Source organism: Lepidochelys kempii, chromosome 4 (genome assembly GCF_965140285.1).
Source record: "Lepidochelys kempii isolate rLepKem1 chromosome 4, rLepKem1.hap1, whole genome shotgun sequence".
Classification (NCBI taxonomy): Eukaryota; Metazoa; Chordata; order Testudines; family Cheloniidae; genus Lepidochelys; species Lepidochelys kempii.
In genome coordinates this window covers 72,549,657-72,565,529 of record NC_136383.1, presented here as the reverse complement: position 1 = coordinate 72,565,529, position 15,873 = coordinate 72,549,657, and the positions used below count along the sequence as shown (strand labels likewise).

Here is a 15,873-nt window from a genome sequence, read left to right as displayed (position 1 = left end):
CAATGATTCCAAGATCTCTTTCTTGAGCTAATTTAGATGCCATCATTTTATATATATAGTTGGGATTATGTTTTCCAATGTGCATTACTTTGCATTTATCAATGTTGAATTTCATATGCCATTTTGTGCCAAGTTTTGTGAGATCCTTTTGTAGCTCTTCACAGTCTGCTTGGGACTTAACTATCTTGAGTAGTTCTGTATCATCTGCAAATTGTGCCACCTCATTATTTACCCCCTTTTCCAGATCATAGAATCATAGAATCATAGAATATCAGGGTTGGAAGGGACCCCAGAAGGTCATCTAGTCCAACCCCCTGCTCAAAGCAGGACCAATTCCCAGTTAAATCATCCCAGCCAGGGCTTTGTCAAGCCTGACCTTAAAAACCTCTAAGGAAGGAGATTCTACCACCTCCCTAGGTAACGCATTCCAGTGTTTCACCACCCTCTTAGTGAAAAAGTTTTTCCTAATATCCAATCTAAACCTCCCCCACTGCAACTTGAGACCATTACTCCTCGTTCTGTCATCTGCTATCATTTATGAATATGTTGAATAGGACTTGTCCCAATACAGACCCCTGGAGGACACCACTATTTACCTCTCTCCATTATGAAACTGACCATTTATTCCTACCCTTTGTTTCCTATCGTTTAACCAGTTGCCAATTCAGGAAGAAGAAGATGGAAAAAAGAAAAATGCTGACAACCTGCTAAGCTATTCCTGCAGGCAGAAAAAGAAGAAAGTCCTGTTCATTGTTATTTAAAAATAATTTTGGAGACACTAAGATACTATAATCACGAGGGCCCTATACGTAATTACATAGATAAAAACCACCACAAATACATATCCCTTTAGGAAAAAGTCCAAGAACTGAACAAACTTTGACACTGAATTCTCCTTTCACCAAAGGTAGGCTGTGGCTATAGAGCAGTGCTGAGTAACATTGTGGTGTGGGGAAGATTATACTGTCACTCCCTATACTATGTCTCTTTTGTGACTAAGGAGAAGATTTCAGTATTCAACAGTATCAATGTGACAACTTTCATAAGCTCTGAGATTCATAAAAAACAGTTGATGCATAGTATCTAAAGTTTATATTCAGTAAAGCAAATGGTGAAATACAGAAGTTACGGTTTAAACCATATTAGAATGTATGTGTCCCTCCTGTCATGTTTATGAATTTGAACTATGCATACTTAATGTACTTCTCATGTATAGAACCATTGATACTAGAGATCCCATTGTGGTAATAGTTATAAATAGTGTTATAAGAAAAATGCATCTTCCTGAATCCCTTGGGGGAAAGTAGGGCAATTTAAGTGTGGAAGTGCACAGGGTTGTAAAGCTAAACAGTACCAATGAGAAAGAGCTTCACTAAATGCTTATATTAAGAAAAAAGTCAAACGTGACTGTTCTGAAAATATAGTGCATGCACTTTACACCTTAATTCAATACATCCCGTTAATTCCAGAACAGACCTTGGAAGAAAAGGAAGTTTCCTTAGCATTAAGAAGCAAAGCAATTATTTTAGCACTGACTAAAATTTTGGTGTGTTCATGCTAGAGAACCCCCGATCTTCTTGCTCCTCCACTCTCGTATTTAACTGTTACATTTTAAAGAAAACCTGGGGGGAAGGGTCAGTTTAAGCAGATGACATTCTGGCGTGCCCCCCAACAATGCATCTAACTCGAAGAATGTGTGGGTGTGGAGAGAGACACATCAGTTCTAGAAAATGAGGTCGGAGGTATTACTATGTAATGGTGCCTGCTGGGGCAGCTGCAGCGGTGAAAGCAAAAGTAGGCACAGGTGCAACCACAGAAATAGAACAAGGAGGATGTATGGCCGAACAGCACATTTTATCTTATCCCTCTTTTAACAATGTAACTAAAATGTGGTTAATCCATCATTTTGTACCTATCCTTTCTAGTAAGTACAAACTGGTCTTATCTCCTTCATAGCTGCGGTTCAATCTCTTCTTTCCCTTTATCCCCCCCCCCCCCCATTTCCTTTACTACCTTATCTTCTCTTCTGTCATTTTCAGTCTATTCCCTCCCCCATATAATTTTTCTATATTGTGTGTCCTCCCTCCCCCCGTTTCTTATGCGCTGATCTCTTCTTCCTTCGCCCATTTTCCTTCCCTCGCCTCTCTGGCACCCTTTCCCCCTTTCTGCTCTCCCTCACGCCTGCTGTATTGCCTCCTCCTTCACCTTGTCCTGCCTCCTCCCCACACCAGAGCAAACCCACTCGCCTGTCTTATCCCCCAACACCTGCCTCTTGCACACACTGCCGCCCCCCCTCACTCACACATGCACCAGCACAAGCAGGCTCCCCCAAAACCTGCTCAGACAAGCTCCTTGCCCTCCCCAAAATACATCCGCGAGTACGATTGCAGGGCTTCCCCCTCGCCCCGGTCCAGACTGAGCTTGCTACAGAGACCCCCCCCCCCACACACACACACACACAAAGGGCACGCTCGCTCGCGCGCACACACACACACACACCCTCTCCCAGCCCCAACACGGGCAGCCTCCCCTCGTCTAAGGTTCCTTCTCGTTTTGCCTCCCCACCCGCACCGGTATCTCCCCCCCCCCCCTCCCCAGTCCCGCACGGAGGTTCATTCACAGCCACAGATGTTCGCAGCGCCCTTTACTCGCCATTCGCTCCTTCTCCTTCAGCCCGCTCTTCTCTCACTCCCTCTCTGCCCCCACCTGTCTCTCCCTCGCTCGCCCCGCTTTCCCCAGACCCTTTCCCCAGACTGAAGCTCTCAACACCTCCTGGCTCAAGAGCGCTCTTCCCTTCCGAACTCCCCCTCTCCAGGCTCCCTCTCACCCCATCTCATCAGCTGGGATGAAAAGGGACCGGGGCGACATGATTCCCCATCTCCTCAGTGGTTGCGCCTTTGAAGGCGGAAACTACCACGGACAGCTCTTCCCAGCCACCGGAGAGCCACTGCCCCCAGCGCACAGCTCAACGCCCATTCCCGCAATGGGCCACTCGCCCTGCCCAGCGCTCAATGCCCTGCCCGTCCCCGGACACTCCTGCCCGTCCCCCAACCTCACCGCAATCCCCCGAACACACACAACTCCCCCTCCCAAGCCCCTGGGACACCGCCCTCCTCTGCACGCCCCGCCCCCTGCACGCCCCTCTCCCCTCCGCCCCACCAACGCCGGGCAGAGGGGCACGGCTAGGCAGCAGCTCTTTTACCAGCGTTTAATCTGAGGAGGGCTCTGACAGCAGCTTGGACAGATGGCTCCGTCCTCATACTCGTAGTGAATGCAAAGGAGGTGAAAGAACAACGGGGCGGGGGAATGGCCCACCCCATTCCTGGCTGGACTAACTGCTCCCCACATCAGATCCGCTTTTGAAGGATCACCACCCCCACATTCCCTCTTGTGGGACCAGTCCCTCATCCTCTTCCTCAGGGTCAACCCCCACCCCCCGCCGCCAGACATCTCCTTCTAGGGGATCCTCTCCCTGTCCACCGCCACCCCCTGAAACATCAGCTCCCCCCCCCCCCAGCACACACACACACACACAGGTCTGAGGGATCAACCTCCTCTCTTCCCCCATCCACCCCCTTCTGTTGCAGTGCTGCTTAGCCCGGCTGTCAGTCTGTCTGGGAGCTCCCCTGAGTGGCTGTGGGCAGCCCATTGCCTGGGCTTGGTCTCCGCCCTCCCTCCCTCTCTCAGCTGGTCCTAGCGTTCCAGTTGCTCAGGAATGTGGAGAGCTGGGTTCTGGCGGCTAGCAGGAGCCGGAGGGAGGAAGGGAAGCTGAGCGCACGCTGCCGCCTCTGCTCTGCCTGATCTTCCCCTTTTGGAACAGTCGTTTTCTTTAAATGAAAAATACAAACCCTACCGAGCTGGTTCCCAGCCGCGCCACCACCAGAAAATGTTCGGCCAAGTGCCAGGCGCCGGTGAATAACTAACCCCAGACTAAAACTTCCCTGCCAGTGGGATTACAGGTGCAGCACTGCCGCAGGGAGCTCTCCAGGGTGCTGACGTCCCGGCAGTTTCCTCCAACAGCTCCCAAGACTGAGCAAATTTCCTTGGCACTCTTTCTGGATCTTCCATGACTCGGAAACGTCTGCTCTGGAGGTTGTGAATGCCTCGTAGTAACATGGCCAAGGTTAGATACCTTCGTGCAGCTGTTTCGGGATTTTATCTGTGGGAAGCTGCAGTTCTGCTCAGGTGAGTCCCTCCAGGGTGGGAAACGGAGATCACAAACGTGCCCCCAGCGTTTTTTCTTGCACAGCTGAAATGCTTGGGACTCATGGATGATGCACAGTTGTTGCTGTCTCTCCAGTCCTACTCGCCACAAATGTCTAGCCTTCAATAGCCTTCTCATTGTCAGTGACAATTAAATGTATGGGATCTGTGTCTGAGGTAACTTTAAGATACTGGAGTGACGCTGGATTTCAGTTTCATTTTACAATGTAAGGTGCCTTGTTTTATTTAGAGCTGGGGTTTCCCCTTGCACAGTTGGCCAGTTAGCTTCTGTTTTGTTACATTCTTTCTTTTTAAATGGAAAATGCTACACTTACCTCTTTAAAATTCTTCAGTTTAGAGCTATATATAAAGTTCCACGAAGTTTATTCAGAGTTTGGAATACATTTGATTTCAGTTACTACTATTTTATTTTAATTAGTATAGGGTATCTAATTTGGGGACTTTATGAGGTCATGAAACTTTCATGCAGAAACAGGAACAATGATAGCCAGGTGGAGAGAGGAAACTGATTCGAGAATTACTTCCAGGATGTTTACCTACTTGGTGTACTATGCAGCTGGGCTTTCTAAAATTTGTGTAGTGTATGATACAGACAGAACAATAAATCAAGAGTTGAGCAGAAAAGATTAGAGGACATCCTAGTGCACAAGGTGTTTTCACTATTGCCCAGCACACTTTTCTCAGATCAACTAATAAGATACACAAATATTCTTTTTCTCAAGTTCTCTAAGTGTGGTGGTTACATTCTGGAACAAACTAGACTCCCTCTTCCATTAATCTCTGTATTTATTTTAAAAGGCAAGCAAACGCATAAGCAAACAAAAGTCCCCACACTATAGACATTTAAAAAGCAGAATTCGAGGTCACCCTTTTAATGTTTTTTTGCTAGAATATTCTGCTAGAATTAAACCGGTCAGAAATATGTGAAGGTTAGTTTTGTACAGCAATAAAAATAAAGCATAAATACATACAACTTACATAACACAGAGGCAGGGTATTAATGAGTGTCATATCCTTACTTTTTTTTTCAAAGATGTGGGAAGGAATTAAAAAATGTAATACATAGGTTACTAGAGTCTCTTGTGATAACATGCAGAGGGATTATTTATAAACACACAACTATGTATATGTATGTATAGCACTAGGCAGTGGTGATGGTGAATATATGTTCATTTTAGGTAGTTTTAGGTTAATTGAATCAACACGTAGAATGTAGTAGTATTTATTGTAATCTTACTTTACCTTTGCAAACAGGAACAGATTTTAAGAAACTGGGTCACATGAAGTGGGATTATTTGGTGTTGTGTGGGAGAGTGAGCAGTAGAGAGTGTACAATTTCTTGTAGTTTTTAATATTTAATGTATGGAGTAGGAGGATGGACCCATATGGGCTGTAATATACTGAATGAAATATAATTATAAGTAGAAATGTACTATCAGTTATTGTATTTCAAGGTTAATAATAGATCATCATTTCCTTGACATTTATCTAAATGTCAGTATACTACTGAATGAACAACCAACTCTTTATTTAATAATATAAAACATATGTTATTTACAAAGAAAATAAATATGTTTTTGGAAGGCAGATAACTCTTTTATAGCATCAGATCAGAAAACATTACTCAAGCAAGTTAACTCATATTTAAGTTCAGATTGTAGAGTGACATCTTTGCATTACATGTGTATACTTTTTTTCCATTTTAAAGCAACAAAAATGTTTTCATAATAGCAGGGTTGTTCATCTAAATGATCATTTTTAAGAATAGCCATGGTCATTATGCACAAAAATCTAGAAGCTATGTTGTGTATGGCTGCTGTGAAGGCAGTTAGGAGGTGGGAGTGCATAGGAAGGTTCTAGTTTTTATTTCCCAGTCAGGGGCAGGGCAAATTTGCAGCCCTTATGCACTCTGGAATACAAAGACTGCTCTTGACTTGAGCTATTAGCATCACAAGCCATCCCAAAAGGATATAGACCAGCCCAGTTCACCAAGTCCAAATGAGGGTGTGTTAAAATGTTCCCAAAAAGAAAAGGAGTACTTGTGGCACCTTAGAGACTAACCAATTTATTTGAGCATAAGCTTTCGTGCTCTACAGCTCACTTCATCGGATGCATGAAACCTGTTAAAATGTTGACACGGATGTTTTGCTTTCTGGAAGTCATTGAGACCAGTTCTCCCCTGCTTTGCACCTCGTGTAATCATTTACATCTGGGCAGATGGGGGGTAAACTGCTACCATGTTGTCTTCCCTTTGAGAGACAATCACTTATAGAGATCCACTGGAATGGGGTCTTATACAGTACTTTTATTGAAGAACTGTGCCTTCTAAGCACAACTGACCCCTAAATGATTTCACTTGTTCCAGATATGACACAAAGGTTCTCATTTTTTAAACCATATTAGAGATTAACTTTTCTTACCTCAATTGAATTTTTGTGGGATTTTTTTTTCTAGGCGGGGGTAGGGAGAGGTTAAGTTAAGTGCTCCAGTAGAAGCAACTTAAATGTCTTACCTTGTGATAGTACTATATCTGCATGTTATTTAGATGCCATCTCTGAGAAGGGTAAAACTGATATTTTCAGTACATGCCAAATTAAGAAAAATCTCCTTTTTAAGATGATCTATTTAAATGCAAGCTTGTTATTCTCATCAGTTAGATGCTGAAGGTCCACATTCTGGTATATTTTGTAAAAGAGAAGACATCTGATTTCTTTATGGAAAGAAATAATTTTCCATCCCATTTTCAAGTCCCTTGAAATCAGAAATATGAAAAAAATAGACTCTTGTATGATAACTATTTTATATAAGCTGACATCTGAAAGCTATTTTGCAGATAGAAGAGTAAATCAACCTTATTTTCATAATAGAAATTTGGTATAACTATTTCTGTGTATTATTATAACAATACAGTTGGTGTATAATGGTGTATTTTAGGTCTTCTACTTCTGACAGTAGTTTATGGAACTTGAGAAAAAAGATATGCAGCACTATTATTTTGTATACATTTTGAAGAGCATTCAGTTTAGAGACAATTCTGCTTTCATATCTTCCATGTGTTTCTGTCCTTGTTTATTATTGTATGAAAGTTATAAGATGGGACTACTTTAAACTCCTTGTTTAGTGGTCTTATTTATAAACAAATCAACACACTCAAGCTCATTTTGAACTCAGCAGCAAGACTCTTTAAATATACACTCAACTTCTCTAAAAATCTTTACATGAGCTTTCAGTAGATTTCTTCATAGATTTTCAAATTCTGCTTATCATTTAAACAATTTCTTTAGGGACTGGGCCTTTCATGTATTTCAGAATTGTTCTTTCAGTGTTCCATTAGCAACTCATGACAATCGTTGCAACAGGGCTGTTATCTTTATGAATCAAGGCTTTTTCTGTTTACACCTCTCTGGAAATTGCTTCTCAAACTCAGGAAATTAGAAATTCTCAATTTTTAAGTCTAAACTAAGTACTCCCTTTTTATTTTTTATTTTTTTTCTGTAATATTATTGTTTAGTGTAAAATGCCCTGAGTCACCACATGTAAGTAGAGTAAAGTAGAATCTCTGTTTAGGACTATATCTGCTCCTGCTACTTATCTAAAAATAAAATCAGAACCCTTGATAATACTAGAAGTCCAGACTGCCCACTTCCACAGGGAATGCCTGAGGAGAGATTTGAAGGGGAAGAAGTATTTATGAGGGTCTCCTGTGGAGAATTCTCCCTGTTCTACCAGGGAGCAGAATTTGCCCTTCACAGTTAATAGGGATTAGTCAAAATGGCTGTGCATCTGAATGGATCCCATGAGATCAGGAGGAGATCAAAATCACCTGTGTAGAGTCTGGACACTCTGTAGTAGCTCTGGCCTTTGCTTGTTAACAGAGTGGCTCCACTGAAGCCCCTAACAGGACACCCATAACTGTTCCTTTCTCCGAGGTCTCCTTAAAGGGGAGATGATAGCTATTCACATTATCTGGAGTGAAGGGACGGAGCTGTGAAAATGTAGTATAGCTTCTCACTTATTATACTTCTCAAGTGACCTCCGGAAAGGGAGCAGGAAGATTAGTATCACCTCTTGCCTATCCACTCCTCCCTCAACCTGTTCACTAACCCCTTCTTCTTTTCTCTGAGGAGGAATCATACCATGGAAGTCCCTGACTGTACTAGAGAGCAGGATCTATGCAGAGAGAGTGCCTTTTGCTAAATATCCCAGAGGGGTGACTGGGCCTATAGTTAACCACTGTGGGGATTAGTCTTATGTTATGGAGAAGTATGACTTCAGATGAGTAATAATGGCAGCACCAACAAACCTTTCTTCATGCAAATAGCCTTAGTAGTTTAAAAAATGCCAAGTAGAATACAAGAAAATAGTTCATATAATATGAGATGCCATCAGAATTGCCTGTAAGGCCTCAGTAGCTGTTTAAGAAGCAAAGAATGACACCTTTGATGTTTATAAAGCAGCAATTAAAGATCCACGTATTGCAAACTCAATGAATGAATTTATTAAAATCATAACAGATGTGCCTGTGTTGGGGGCAGAGAAATGGAAATTTAATAGTTCAGGGTAATGAAGTACAGAGCCTTTCATCTCCAACCCTAGTCTGTAGCAACCAGAAGCTAGTCTCTCCTTTGAAAATATCTCATTCTAGATCCTACTGGACAAGTGACAATGACACAGAGGCAGAGCAATTGGACTCCCTATGTGGGTGGATTGCCTTGTAGTTTACAAAACAAAGAAAAAGAGAGGACTTTAATTATCAATGAACACGGTAATTTAAATATGCCAGGTAAAATTCTGCCCCCATTCAAGTCAGTGGCTTGCTATTTGCCATTCACTTCACTGACGGCAGGATTTCATCTGCTGTTCCTCATTTCTTAAAATAAACTTGTAAAGAAACTGCTTTCTTGAGATCCTACCTTTGTTTTTGTTATAAAGCAGAAGGAAGAAATATGTTTGTACAGTAATATATGGGAAAACTAAATTAAAATTACAATGAAATTTAAATTAACATGCACCTTTTAATTCTTGCTGTGCTAATGCTGTTCTTCTCAATATTTCCTATTTCATTCCTACCTAACTGATACAAACAATAATAAGAGGAATACTGTGATTCTTTTTGAAGAAAAATGTAATGATTGTTCTCCTAAATTAGAAAGGTCCAGACGTGTCGGGCCTGATTATGATCTCATTTGCACTGATGAAAATTAGAGGAAATGCCATTTAAATCAATAGAGTTAAACTTAGATTAAAACAGGTGAGAGATCAAGTCTCTTGTTGTTCAACTAATTTTGGAATATATTATTTAAATGCTCTTATTTAAAAACACTTTCTTAGATATCGGAATGCATCCCATGTACATTTACAAGAATATTGATCTGTGTCACAAGTGACACAATCTCACAATTTACAGTGAATACTTAACACACTTTTAAAAATACATTAGCATATTTATGGGGGGAGGGATAGCTCAGTGGTTTGAGCATTGGCCTGCTAAATGCAGGGTTGTGAGTTCAATCTTTGAGGGGGCCATTTAGGAATCTGGGGCAAAAATTGGGGATTGGTCCTGCTTTGAGCAGGGGGTTGGACTAGATGACCTCCTGAGGTCCCTTCCGACCCTGATATTCTATGATTCTATGTTAAATAAATATGCCACTTACTGTTGATAGGGCCTTTTGTATTCTGAAATTTAACAGCCTGCACTTTTCTGTGGAATCCCCTTCCTAGTAGAGAATTGAACTCCAAAACTTCAGCTTTTATTTAAAAAAAATGTGTCCTGCTCTCAAGGTAACCTTAGAAACATGAACCAAGCCTAAACTGTAATAGTGTTCTCTTGCACAGATTACAGAAAGCCTGACAGAGTAGCTCTCAGAGGTGTGAATTTCATTTAAATTGGTTGCTTACTCTTAAACCTTAAGATGACATTAGAAATGTCACCCATAACTGTTTTACTGATGATCATTTAGCAGAAATATCCAGCAAATGTGCTTATCCCAATCACAAGCTGCCTCTTAAGGTGATAAATTTATTTTATATTTTTAAAAAACACTCTTTTCCAATTTGCCCCAGCAGATTCTGTAGATTCCCATCTATAGAATCCAGGGACCTTCCAGGGAATTTAGGTCTAGCACACTGTGGAGTACAAAAGACCTTGATTATTGCAAAGCATCAAAACAGCTTACATATTATTTCCTTTCAGGTTTTTAATATAATTGTTTTAAAATTGCATTGTCGTTGGTTACAATCAGGACAGGCGTTTCCATGCTCTAGGTGGTTGTGGACTGAAAGATGCACCATCCTCAGGAGCTACCTAAATTTAATTTAGTGACCAAGGAACCAGCGGCCTAAAGGTGCCCCACTAGACAGAAGTAAAATGATGAAAAGTGGTGACTTGCTGGTAATAATAGGCTAAAACATGTCATTTTATAATGGGAAGAACTATAATAACAATGCTGAGCCAATACAAATAAATTGTAGGAGCACATCAAGCCTTTGGAGGTGATAGTGCTCAGATTTTCACTTGTAGTTCAACTGTACTCACAAAAATGCTTGCTCAGATTTTCAAACAGGAGGCTTCTCTACAAAGTAACTGCAGACAGAGTGTAGGTGGGCAAATGCCCTTTTCTGTCACCCTTTTCATAGCCTTCAGGAGGTGAAGCATCCTGCATATGAAACAGCCAAGAATGCACTTGGGCCTGATAATCCCTGCATCCAGCACATTCTCATTGATTAACTTCCCAGTATGAATCAGAGAAAAGTGAGCTGACAATTGAAAGGACAGTAGATGTAAGATGGTAACACAAGCAAGATCAGGAAAGCAAAGTAAAGCCATGTATCTGGAGGAAATTTTAAACACCATTGAGATATGGTGTGTGTTTGTATGTATGTGTGGTTCTGTGGACCAATTTCACTGGAAACATGAAAGGCTAGCAGCATCATTTATTAACCTTAGCATTATTTTCACTGACTTATTCAGTTAAGGGAAATGCTTCAGTGCATACATTAGAAATTCTGGTTTCTGTCAGTATCTGGCATGAATCCTGTCACTCTGAGCAGTATCCTGAAGCACTAACTTGACCTTGGCCTTAAGATGATGTTGCATACTATAAGACTTTTATGTTGGTTTTTGGAAAGAACACACACAGAGAAGAAAACCTATCCAATATAGCTTTATTCGGATAGCCCATGTAACAGGAAATGAGAAGCAATGAGACACTGAGACTTCAATTGGGCACAAATGTAAAAAAGCATAAATTGAACAGATGGAGCAAAAGATAAGACTGTAAAATGGTTAATAAAAAGGAAGTGTGACAATTCCTGGAAAATTTGAATTATCTACAAATCAATGGAAACCTAGTTGTATCTGTGCATTTCAATCAGGTGCTGCTACCACTTCTTTAAAAATATTAATGAATATGTTAAAGAAGATGGGACCTAACACTGATCTCGGCATCTTCCCTCTAGTCCAATACTTACCCATTTATCATTGTCCAATGATTATAATCATTCAGCCTACCAGGTAGTATTCATATTATTGGAATTTTCCTGAGACCTCAACCTCCTGGTTCCTTAGGACTCAGTTTGGCTCCAGGTTTGTCCCTCAATTTTCTTTACTGGCATACTGCAAAGCTATAGCAAGGGCTTGAAGTGGTTTCTATTACATACACAGTTTAGAGTTTGGTTCAATGGCTCTCAGCACCCCCACTATAAAAATTGTTCCAGCACCCCTGTATACTTAACTTAATTTGACCTGTTTGTAAAGTCAACATACAGCCATTGCAGTAATTACTGCAGTTTGTCCTGTCCACACTACCCTTTCTGTCTGTGGTACGTGTCCTCACCAGGAGCGCTTCCACCGACTTAATAGGGGCAGTGTGGGGGGGTGAGGGGGGCTGAGAACACAGGCTCTCACCTCTGGGTGGAGCTCCTCAAGGCTGCCGACTGGACTCTGGCTCCCTGCTCTGAGCCATGCTACCAACTGGGATCCCAGCTTTGACCTGGGCAGCAGCCAGATTTGGAGCAAGGAGCCTGTGGGGCAGCCTAGCTCAGAGCTGGCACTGGAGAGCCTGGGGGGCAGTCAGGCTGCAATAGCGGGAGCTCCCTGTCCCGGGGTGACAGCCCCAGCTGTGAGCCAGAGATGGGGTTTGCAGCAAGGAGGCTGACAGCCTTTTTTGTACATATTCTGAAACACGCTACCACATGCGCATTCCAGTCTACATCAAATCAGGCACTCTGATTGGTCCAAGGTTTTGTAGGCAATCCCCATCTAGATCATGAGCTGTTCCTATGCTGTAATACATGCAAGGCCACAGCTATAAGCTGTCATACATTCTCTTCTTTCTTACTATTCTTTATCTACCAACTACATATTATCTACAAGGCCACTTTGAATGTACAGTTTGTCCATTGTTAACCCCTGTTTTCTTCCTTCTGCTTTCATTCTTGGTTCTGGCTAGGTCTACACGTATTCAGGATCATACAAATTTAATTTTTGCAAGATTTTGTGAAAATACATTACATTCTTTACCAAAATCCAAATATATTCGATCTCCTTCATTCAATTTGTAATTGTATCCCCACTCCCCCTGCCCAAGATTGATGCCATATCTGCTTTTTTTTCCCAGTCTTCTGGTACCTCCCCAGTTCTCTGTGACTTTTCAGAAATAATTAACATTGATTTGGTAAGTTAATCAGTTCATTCCCTTAACACCCTGCAATGCATGTCATCCAAGCTGGCTGATTTGCACCTGCTCATACTTTCCAAGTACAGTATTCCCATAACTACTCTTCATGGCTCTCTACTTGTCCAAATTTTTTTCTGTATTTTTATGTTAATTTAAAAAAGGAGTTTGATATGTCAGCCATTTTTAAGTCATAATTAATTTAATTCCTCTCCTCCTACTTCCTAATGGGTACTATTTAGTATTTCTTTCCCTCTCCCTTCACTCGTTAGGCTATATTAGCTCATTTTGCTGTGCTGATCCCCTTGGGTGAAAGTAATTCATCCACCCACAAAGCTCAAGTAAAATGACTTTGATAATGGGATTGGGAAGATAGAATTCACCTTCACAGCCCATGGGGAGAACCTGAGACTATAGTGAAGTTCTTTGCAGTTGCTATTCCAGCCTGGGAGCTGGAATGGAATGGTAATCTCACTGCGCTCCCTGCATATGGTTTCTGAGGCACTGGATCCTGATCTTAATTGTGGTCCTGTGGCAGGGCTCCCAGCTCACCCAAAATTGCCTCTCCCTTCTATGTGGGGCGGGCTGAGATTCCTTCTCTAGTGCTGTCAGGGTTCCTTTCCCACTCTGAACTTTAGGGTACAGATGTGGGGACCTGCATGAAAACCTCCTAAGCTTACTTTTACCAGCTTAGGTTAAAACTTCCCCAAGATACAAATTATTTTACCTTTTGCCCTTGGACTTTATCGCTGCCACCACCAAACGTCTAACAGGTACATAACTGGGAAACAGCCTGTTTGGAAACATCTTCCCCCCAAAAATTCCTCCCAAACCTTACACCCCCTATCCTGGGGAAGGTTTGATAAAAATCCTCACCAATTTGCATAGGTGAACACAGATCCAAACCCTTGGATCTTAAGAACAATGAAAAAGCATTCAGATTCTTAAAAGAAGAATTTTAATAGAAGAAAAAGTAGCAAAGAATCACCTCTGTAAAATCAGGATGGTAAATACCTTACAGGGTAAACAGATTCAAAACATAGAGAATCCCTCTAGGCAAAACCTTAAGTTACAAAAAGACACAAAAACAGGAATCTACATTCTCTTCAGCACAGCTTATTTTCTCAGCCATTTAAAGAAATCAGAATCTAACGCATATCTAGATAGATTACTTACTAAGTTCTAGGACTCCATTCCTGTTCTGTCGCCGGCAAAAACATCACACAGAGAGAGAGAGCCTTTGTTTCTCCCCCTGTCATAAATATAAAGGGAAGGGTAAACCCCTTTGAAATCCCTCCTGGCCAGAGGAAAAATCCTTTCACCTGTAAAGGGTTAAGAAGCTAGGATAACCTCGCTGGCACCTGACCAAAATGACCAATGAGGAGACAAGATACTTTCAAAAGCTGGGAGGAGGGAGAGAAACAAAGGGTCTGTGTGTCTGTCTATATTCTGTCTTTGCCAGGGATAGACCAGGAATGGAGTCTTAGAACTTCTAGTAAGTAATCTAGCTAGGTACATGTTAGATTATGATTTCTTTAAATGGCTGAGAAAAGAACTGTGCTGAATAGAATAACTATTTCTGTCTGTGTATCTTTTTTGTAACTTAAGGTTTTGCCTAGAGGGGTTCTCTATGTTTTGAATCTAATTACCCTGATTCTACCATCTTGAATCTACCATCCTGATTTTACAGGGGGGATTTCTTTATTTCTATTTACTTCTATTTTTTATTAAAAGTCTTCTTGTAAGAAAACTGAATGCTTTTTCATTGTTCTCAGATCCAAGGGTTTGGGTCTGTGGTCACTTATGCAAATTGGTGAGGCTTTTTATCCAACATTTCCCAGGAAAGGGGGGGTGCAAGTGTTGGGAGGATTGTTCATTGTTCTTAAGATCCAAGGGTCTGGGTCTGTAGTCACCTAGGCAAATTGGTGAGGCTTTTTACCAAACCTTGTCCAGGAAGTGGGGTGCAAGGTTTTGGGAAGTATTTTGGGGGGAAAGATGTGTCCAAACAACTCTTCCCCAGTAACCAGTATTAGTTTGATGGTGGTAGCGGCCAATCCAAGGACAAAGGGTGTAATATTTTGTACCTTGGGGAAGTTTTGACCTAAGCTGGTAAAGATAAGCTTAGGAGGTTTTTCATGCAGGTCCCCACATCTGTACCCTAGAGTTCAGAGTGGGGAAGGAACCTTGACACCCCCCGTCCAGCTTTGAAAGTATCTTGTCTCCTCATTGGCCATTTTGGTCAGGTGCCAGCGAGGTTATCCTAGCTTCTTACCTCCTGGCCAGAGGAAAAACCCTTTCACCTGTAAAGGGTTTTTCCTCTGGCCAGGAGGTATCTTAAAGGTGTTTACCCTTCCTTTTATATTTATGACAAGTGCACAGACCCCCAGTACAGTCAGGCTTAGCTTCCTGTGTCTTTCTCAGTGATTTTAATTGCTGCTCATTCAGAGTTCAGAGATTACTGCCATTTTTCTTTTGAGAATATAGTTGTCTTTTTTTTAAGATGTTTTCCTCTACTGAGTTTGTGCCCCTTTTGAACTCCCTTGCCACAAACATTTGTGAGATCAATTTTTAGTAGCTTTACTTTCCTATACTTTACTATTCACAAGGAATTATTAATTCTCCTGTCAGCATTCATGGCAGAAGCCTATTTTTAAAGAGTTTTACTCCTTCAGCTTGGGAACAGTAACTATTTCACTCAATTGTCTTTTACTAGCAAGTAAAAAAGTATGCTTACACTGCATACTCCTTTCGACAGCATGTAGAATACATACACTGCATGCCCTCCCTAGCATGGGTATAAATAGCAGTGTAAATGGTGAGGTACTTCTTAGGCAAGTAAAGACATTCCAGAACCATGTGGGTATGTACCTTACATTTCTGTCTGCTTGCCCAAGCTCTGCCACCTCCACGTACACTGCTAATTTTAACAATGTAGTGTCCTGCTGCCTCCCCACTGCCAGAGTTTCTCCCCTAG

The 15,873-nt window shown here is 41.7% G+C and overlaps 1 protein-coding gene across 1 annotated transcript in view; it reads left to right on the top strand.

The window, feature by feature from the left end:
- Positions 1-4,010: 4,010 nt before the first annotated feature.
- Positions 4,011-15,873, top strand: part of GLRA3 (glycine receptor alpha 3) — a 142,814-nt gene continuing 130,951 nt past the window's right edge. Inside the window, exon 1 of the mRNA XM_073340081.1 lies at positions 4,011-4,185. Within this exon, the coding sequence (XP_073196182.1) occupies positions 4,100-4,185 (86 nt within the window). The 5' untranslated portion in view covers positions 4,011-4,099. The remainder of the gene's footprint in view (positions 4,186-15,873) is intronic.